The sequence below is a fragment of the Egretta garzetta genome, unplaced genomic scaffold (genome assembly GCF_000687185.1).
Source record: "Egretta garzetta isolate BGI_Z169 unplaced genomic scaffold, ASM68718v1 scaffold30, whole genome shotgun sequence".
Classification (NCBI taxonomy): domain Eukaryota; kingdom Metazoa; phylum Chordata; class Aves; order Pelecaniformes; family Ardeidae; genus Egretta; species Egretta garzetta.
In genome coordinates this window covers 386,158-394,834 of record NW_009258383.1, presented here as the reverse complement: position 1 = coordinate 394,834, position 8,677 = coordinate 386,158, and the positions used below count along the sequence as shown (strand labels likewise).

Genomic DNA, 8,677 nt, shown 5'->3' with positions numbered 1-8,677 from the left:
AGCGGTTCGGGGAGTGCCTGAGTACCAGCTGGATTGCTTCAGAGCCAGCCCAGGAGCTGTTCCAGATGGTCAACCGTCTGGATGACTCGCAAATTTGGCTTGAAACTCAGCCCTGGAGTCACTCTTTATTGTACTGCCTAAGACTGTATTGCAGACTAAGGCCCAGACAACCAGGAGCATGCAAAGAGCAGAGAGATGTACAAGGATAAATTTAGGTGCAAGGACATCCTTAAACTGCATTTCAGCAACCCAAAAGCATCTCATTTTCTACTGCAGGAGCCAAGACTCCTATACATTGGTACTGCCCCACAATCCACCTTCAGAAGCACCTCTGGAGATGGCGAAACTTGATTCTTAAAATCAGTGTTCCCTCACCCAGTCTTTTAGACTTGAGTTACTTAGGGGCTACCAAAAGGAAAAAGGTCCCTTAAAATGCCAAAGCAGCAGCTGGACAAGTAGAAAAATTTTAATTCAGACAGTAAAAAGCAAACTTATGGAAGAACAACAGTGCAGAGATTCATTTTTAGGAATTAAAGCCTGAGCCTGGAGCAAGTGTTAATGCAAATCCATCATTTGCCCACATTAGACTAAACTTGGCACTTTCTGCAGGGATTGGTCTCCTCTCAGTCACTGAGTCAGCACATTATAAACTGTTTAACAGGCATGAATCAAACATTACTCTTACAAATATTTCTTTGTTGTAGTAATCAGGATCTGCATAAGAAACAGATGTATTTGCAAACACTGATAGTGCCTTACTGTGATTCATTCAGCCCTTGAAAACCAGAAGTAAAAAATGCAGCACCTATAATAATTTGAAAATACTCAAATGAACAAAAGCAAATCAAAATATTTTAATCAAACTTAACTTCTAATCAAAGTAACAAATCTGGCTATGTAATACACCTGCAGCCCTTTCAGGTAAGTTCTCACCCCTCAGGAACTTTGAGAAGTATTATCTTTACTTTCTCCATGTGTGCTTGCCTGTATGTACTGGATAAACGCAGATGGCCATTAACCAGGCATCTGCAGCAGGCTGTTACACTGCCCTCTAATCTGTACCTACTCAGATACATCCAGGATGGCAAATCCCTTTCAAATACCTGTTTTGATATATGTGTGTGTGCGTATGTATCTAAGCACATACATACATATAAATAAATATAGATAACATAAAATATAATATATATTTTCACATATTTATACATAATTATATATACACAGAGTAGAGGTGAATAATCACCTCAACCTATTCATATTTACATAAAATGGGAATACAAACATAAAACCAACAAACATTTATATTTATATCAATATGTAAAGGTCAAGGAAAGTGCATACCTCCCTCACATGGAGACATGCAGCAAAAGGAAAAGAGGCAACAGACACAAGTTGCAGCAAGGGAATTTCTGATTAGATATAACAAAAATACTCTTCACAGTGAGGGTGATTAAGCACTGGAACAGATTCCCCAAAGAGGCTACAGCATCTCCATTGGGTAGTTATAAACCTCGGCTGCACAAGGCTCCGAGCAACCTAATTTAATGTTGAAATCAGCCCTGCTGCATCATTAGGGCGTTGGCTTACAGGAGGGAAGAGAGAGAGGGCAGGGTTTGTACTGGCATACATGGTCTCATATTCTAGAAGTGAGGGAAGAGAGGGGATCTTGTCAACCCTATCACCAGTGCAGAGTGGTATCTTTTTGGTATTAGTACCATAAAAGATTCCAATGATACCACCCACTGCTGAGCAAAGGTAAGTCACTAACATTCACAGGGTCATTGATAACAGACCCTCAACAGAGAGACAGAACACAGATCTGAAGCTGAAGTCTATGATCTAGGGAACCAAGCCAAGCAATTGCTTTCAACATTAATGCTGGGGGAAAAAAAGTCTCCTCAGTGTTTAGAGATTGTAAGGATATGCAAACCCCTTGCACGATAAGAAGAGTTGCTTCTATTTTTAGATTTATCTGATTCTGCAAACATCTAATTTCTGTTTTTTATTGTGCCTTAGATGCTATTCATATGAGTTATTTCAATTTAATAGATCATATCTAGAGAGCTTTATTTGGACTTTCATTCCATGAATTAAGAAAAAAAGAATCATCAAACCCAATAGGATTTTTTCCCTAAGTAAAAACTGATCAAAACCAAATAAGACCTCAGGGCTTGAACTAACATAGCTAAGGGTATTTTTTCCCTTCTTTAGATAAGGCTGAGACTTATAAAAGAAACTCATGAGGGTCTCTTATAAATCAGAATGTTACAAGTGAACCATGAGGCTCCAGATAAGGTCTTACTGGCATAGTGGACTGAAATGTGTCAACATTTAAAAGTACAAGGAAGTTCTCCCTCAGCACTTTCTCTTGAGATGCAAATTCTGCTTTATAACAGGATTCTAAGTTTTCCCTAGAATCTTACCATCTTTACAGCTAATGATTTTTTCATGTAACTAGACCTCTCGAGCCCCACAATGCATCCTTTCCTTATACAGTACCTGGGTTCTGTTACAATCAGCTCAACTGCTGGCCAGATTAGCTCATGTTTTTTATCAACTGCACGCTTGGCCAGAACTGATCTACATCCCCCTCCCTTGTTCCTCTTCAGAGGCTGTTCAAATTTTCTCCAGCTAGTTTAGAAAAATATAACCTATTTTACTAAAACGGATAAAGTTAACTGATAGCAAAGACAACACCCCAGTGAGTTCTGGAAACTTAGGGGAAGTGGTATCTACAATTCTGCCTTTTGGAGCTAATTTAAAACTGAAGAACTTGTTGCAGTCTGCTAAGTATTACAATTAAAAGTGACCATTATAATGAGTTTCTGAAATATGAACTATTAGCTCTTTACCAGATTTCAAACACAATACTGCTCTTCAGGGGGCATTTAAGTTTGCTTCTGGCTGCAAGATGCTTCGAGTGGTTCACAAGTTCCCCAGTTAATCAAGCGGGGAGAAAGTTTTCTTCATACTGCTCTCCTGCTACCTCTCCTGGCAGCTGAACGGAAGAGCACCCAGCTTAAAACAAGGACTTGGTAATTCTACCTCAATGCAAAAGCAGAAATAGTCATTACGAAATGAGGTCTACAATAAAGAAACTGAAAAGGAGAAGTTAGCTTTGTGAAGGTAAGAGAGACCACAGCTCTTTAATATAATGCCAACGCTTGTTCCCCTGTCTTCTCATTGAGTTTCAAAGGGGTTTAAAAAAAAAAATTAGGGGTCGGACTAGATGATCCTTAAAGGTTTCTTTCAACCCAAACTATTCTATGATTCTATGAAAGAGTACCACAGCCTTACACTGCAATGCAACAGGACAGCTTCACAGAGCAGGGAAACAAGGGAGAAGAGTCTCTGCCCTTCAGTCCGTATCTCCTGGAGTAAGGGGATACTAAAAGCCCTTCCATTATACTTTATCTTGGTTCCCTGCTGCGATGAAGCAGATTAAAGCACCAGTTGTGCTCTCAGGGGCAGTGCTTTCAGTTTCTTCCCAGTGTCTTAGCCCCAGTGTCCAGATTTAGGGAGCTTTAAAGAACTGCAAACATGGGACTGCAGAGTCAGTGCTGTATCAACAGCAGGAAACATGCAGAGTTCCTGCTAAAGCCCCTTCTTGGCTGGAGGCCATATCACTGGCCAGCCCATATAGGAATGTCCAGCTACATGACTTGCTTATGGATGGATCGGCTCAAATCCTACAGCATGTCAAAATTTCATCCTCCTTCGCTCCTCTGCCACCCTGTCCTTTGTAAGGAACAATCATCAGCAGGATTAATTATCGATGTTAGTTTGCAAGTAAAGCACCTTACTGCTTTGGAAATCTCTGGATTAAATTCTGTGAAGAACAGAGATAGATGATCTGAGAAATTAGTGACAATCTGGAAGAATTGCCTGTAGAATAATTTCAGTTAGGTGGTATGAGCTTTAGGAATGGGATGCAGATATGCCTGCACCTCTATTAACTCTAACTAAGCCATCTTCTCAGCAGAGCAGTTTAGCCTACACACATTTCCACATTAACACAAGTCATGCAGCTGCTCATAGCATGCAGATCAGCTTGGGCAACCTAACATTTGCACAGTGCCACAGAGGTGATTTCAGGAGTAGTCTTGGTTTGGAGTATCAGTGCTAGTAGTAAGGAACCCAGACTGTGTTTGACAGCTAGAACACGGCACCTGGAAGTAATGACACATTTTTTAAAGTGTTTTCATATCTTTCACTGGGAATTGAGTGCATACTGAGTGTTCCTGTTGGGTGTACATTAGTAACCAGTGCAATGTCTACTCCCTCATGTGATCTTAGTTTCTGAGAAAAAAGGAGCAAGAGAGCTTCACAAATCATAAGAATTTGTCTTTCGTTATTTAAAGCTTAGATGACACAAAGAACAGAGTTTAATCCGGAGCATCACAGCCTGTGTGGTGGCGGGGAGGTTAGCTGCACCTTGCCAGTGACTCTGGGTGCAACCCTTGCAGTGTCAGATCTCTGACCCATTGGGGAACATCGCAATTGTCTTACACCAGAGTCAGGATGTCAGGCCCAGTTAGGCTTAGCACTTGTATTCTCCCTTCAGGACTCTATGGCATGCAGGATATAGAACAACCTTCTTTAAACTAAAATTGAGTTATTTTAAAAATAGAAAGATATTATTCACAGAGAAAAACAAAACTCTTCAACAAAACAGCCTTTACAGCACCAAAGACCATCCTGTCTTAGCGCTTACCATCATAATATTAACCTAAGCAAGCCTAAGTTTTTCACTAAGGCATCTATCACTTACTTGGTCCCCTCAAATCATTTTCTGAACAGGTGCCCCCTCTATCTAAGGCAATATATACTTTACAAATTCAACACATTCTTTTTCCCTTCCCTTCCCTTCCCTTCCCTTCCCTTCCCTTCCCTTCCCTTCCCTTCACTTCCCTTCAACTCATGAGTGTGTTCTTGTTCATCATTGCCTCTTAACAAGCCTTAAATGCTTGTGGAGAGAGATTTTGTTCCTTTTTAGTTCATCATACTTTACAGCCCCATAACAAGGCATATCTATCCATTAATTTAGTAAACATCTCAATATCTGTAAAATACAGGATAACTATATATTAGTACAAAGCAGCTCCACATCTCTAACACCATGATATTCAAAAATGTCCAGAACCTTGGTTGAAGTCATCACAGACTACTAGTCAATGTCCTCACTGTTTTCATTTAGTAAGACTGATATATTAATAGTGTTAATACGAACAACATCAAAGCATTTACAAATGAAGGAAACCTTGAAATTAGGTCTACTGTTCTTGTGGAAACAGTGAAATAATCTGTAGAGTTTCATATGAGTCTTACCAATTCAGTGCCTACTTACACACTTATTTGTGGCAGTAAAAGTCCAAATAACATCCAAGTGCACTGTATGTTCCCTCCTCAACAGCAGAATGTAAGTTGCATTGAATGCAACATACCTAAGCTTCACTTTTGTACCCAGCCCTCAGAAATGGAAGACACAAGCCCTCATGCTCATATGTAACTTAAGCCAGTGGTTTTAAACCACTTGGATTTGCTGATCTCCTGAATTTTTATGTTATAGTGGAAATTTCAGAGTTTCTGTGACCTGCAGCAATTTCACATATCTAACATGGGATACAGTATACGTGAATCTGCTTTTCTTTTACAAATTCTTTAGAATTTAGAAGTCCTCCACTGAACTCTCGTGGCTGAAAAATACTGATTATCTTATCAGGTCACGCTGCCTTTTAACTGTTACATTATACTCTCCCTTTCTTTCTAGCTCCACTCATTTTTTACTTCTGATCTTAATTAAAAATGCTTTCAGTTATTCAGCAGTTTGTTTCTTTTATTGTGCTTAGTGAATCTAACTGAAAGAGCTCATATTATTTGGTTAGAGTCAAGAAGGAAGTACTTAAAAAAAGAAGCTTTCTATAAAAATGCATCAAAATGAGATCTTCCAGCTCTGAAGCAGCATCTGTAGTTTTTCTGTTTTGTTTCAGAAAACATTCCCAAAGCTTTCCAAGACATCTAAAAATCTCCTGTGAGGCATGAAGCATTAATCTTTAAAATTAAAGCTGCTGGAGCTGAATTTCCAGCCTTCCAACAATTACTGGGGTTTTTTTTTGGAGGGGAGAAAGGGTAATCTTGTGGTTAAGGAACTGGAAGAAGAAGAAAAAATCCTCAGTCGGTTACCAGTATCATCACCAACTTCCTGCATGTTCTCTGACACCCCAGACTGACTTTTTTTCTGTTTAGCAGAATAAATATTAAAAAAAGGAATATAAACATAAAATGGGAATAGCAGCATTTCTGAGTGATGTTGTAGGTGTAGTGAGTACAAGGTGCCTGTACAAAAAAGAGCCATAAACTGAAAATACCCCTAATATTTAAAAAGGACTAAGTCCCACTAGGCATGCAATGGCCAAAGGCTTCAAAAAGAACTGTGTGTAACAGACTATTTGAAATAGTATCATCTAGGATAGAGCTCATGTGGACGGCTGTTTGAGGGAACAGTGGAAAAGACAGAAAACTTGCTCCTGTAAATAGAGTATTTTGGAGAAAAAAATCTGACAGGAAATACACATCCAAACTTCTGCAAGTAGAGTCATCTAAGGCGTATTGGAGATGGTCTTTATGTTGCTGGCAATAAAGAATGGGTGTTGGTTACAAGCTATAAGATATGCAAACCTTCTCAGGGTCCCTGTCTATGAGGGCAGCTGGCCATTGCTGAATTGTGTGAGACGACACCTTTACTACCCTTGGAACACGAATTAGGCAGGTAACGATAACACTGCTAAACCTGCCTATACTGCAGTCCATTCCCCAAGTACAGTGCATTTATATCTACACAATGGGTTCGCTCTTGGCTTAACTTCATCTGTCTACACGTCAGGCATCTATCCAGAGGACATGAAAAACTGCCTCAGGTAGACTCAATGAACCACCCTTTGGAGATTCCAAGAGGAATAACTGTGTGATGCAGTCCAAAGCCTCGTTGATAATACTTGCTCATCAGTAAGTATTATTTTGAAATATTGTATCTGCAAAAGGACATCTCTGCCAAGAGTATGGAGTTGTCCTGAGTCTCTTTAAGTCAACTTTTCTGGAGTTTCCCACAGGAAAGCCAGATGTCCTCCTAGGTTTCATCACTAGGTTTTCATTCATTTTTCAGAATGTTCCTTTAAAATGTGATGGAATTTTCATTTGGCCTGTAAGTTTTCTATTCAAACCTGAAATTAATTTGTATAGATAAGATATTCCACTTCTGTTACATGAACTATCTAATCATACAATGAAAATACAGGAGTATTTCCTAAACTGTTTTTATTTTAAGGATGCATACTCAGGGTATATTACAATAAAAGTATTCTATGCATAGTGTCTATCTGTACATTCACATTTATATGCAATCATGTGCTGTACACAGCATTACATGCCCGAGTAGCCCCCCACACATACACACACAGGAGAGATCTCTTACTCTGTTTTGAAGAATGCCCAGCATGATGGGAGCATCATCCTGAGCAGAGTTCCTAGACACTAACTTAATAATAGGATGTGTGGGTGGCTGGAGCTGGAAGGGGTAAAGAACTGCACTGCTTACTTGCTACATTTAAGTAAGCTCTTCTAATTTAATTTGTGCTCTCAGACAAAAACTGAATTGTATTGTGTTCACATTTAAATAAACCACAAATGTTAAGATTAAATATAACCTAAAGAATAATAACTTTTGCTTAATGATTAAACTGTCAAAGTCTGCCTAAATAAAGGAATCCGTTTTAAAGCCCCTGCAAACACTAGGTTTAAATTATTTTCAAGACCTATAAAGAGACAACAGAAAACATAAACAGCCTGAATTGTTTAAAACGTGTGTTCCCTCTAATTAAATAAGAAACATCTGTCTTGGGATTTTGGAAGTGGATATAATCTACCCACATTGTGCCTAAATCGGTTTGCATCTAGCTTCCAATATTCTGAAACAAAATTCTTGCTTTCTGAAAAGAATTAAATAAGCATGCCTCATGAGGTACTTCATCCATCTGAACAGACGGAAAACCCCTCTGCTGAAAATAGCAGCAAAGACCAGCGGTCCTGTGATTGCCACGATTCAGAGAAGTGTGTGAGACACGGGTTTGGGGGTTTGGCCTTCTGAGCACTCAAAACAAACAAAGGCAAGTATTTTCAAAATGAGGAATCTGCCACAAACACCCTTCATTAACGCACTAAGATGAACTACGCGCGGATCCTGGAGGTCATACTGCTGTTACTTCTCTGGGGACCATTAAACCCTCCCTGGAAGCGCACATGCATGCAGACTCCCAGGAGCGGGATTCCTCCGGCGAACTGCAGATCCTCAGATCAAAGCGACACAACTGAAGCGAGCGCGGGGGAAGCTTGTGCCGACGGGGGACCCGAGCACAGGGGAGCAAGACGCACAACGCTGCGCGACGCGGTTCGGCCATTTACTTACTGGTGTTGTCAAAGGGAATCTGCCCGCAGCGGGCGGCGGGCCAGGCGCAGAGGTACACCGCTCCTCCTTCCACTATGTCTGGCTGCGTGGTGTTGGCTTTGGGAGCACCCACCAGGACACCGACGCTGCGAAAACACACCGGGAAGTCACCGGGGCGGTGTGAGGGGATCAGGACCGACGGACGGGACGGGGGCCGTCACCCCAGCGAGCGGCCCG

The 8,677-nt window shown here is 40.5% G+C and overlaps 1 protein-coding gene across 1 annotated transcript in view; it reads right to left on the bottom strand.

The window, feature by feature from the left end:
* The window catches only part of ITGA8 (integrin subunit alpha 8), a 116,092-nt gene that overhangs the window by 103,961 nt on the left and 3,454 nt on the right, over nt 1-8,677 (bottom strand). The window contains exon 2 of the mRNA XM_035896810.1: nt 8,462-8,586. Coding sequence (XP_035752703.1) covers nt 8,462-8,586 — 125 coding nt within the window. The remainder of the gene's footprint in view (nt 1-8,461; nt 8,587-8,677) is intronic.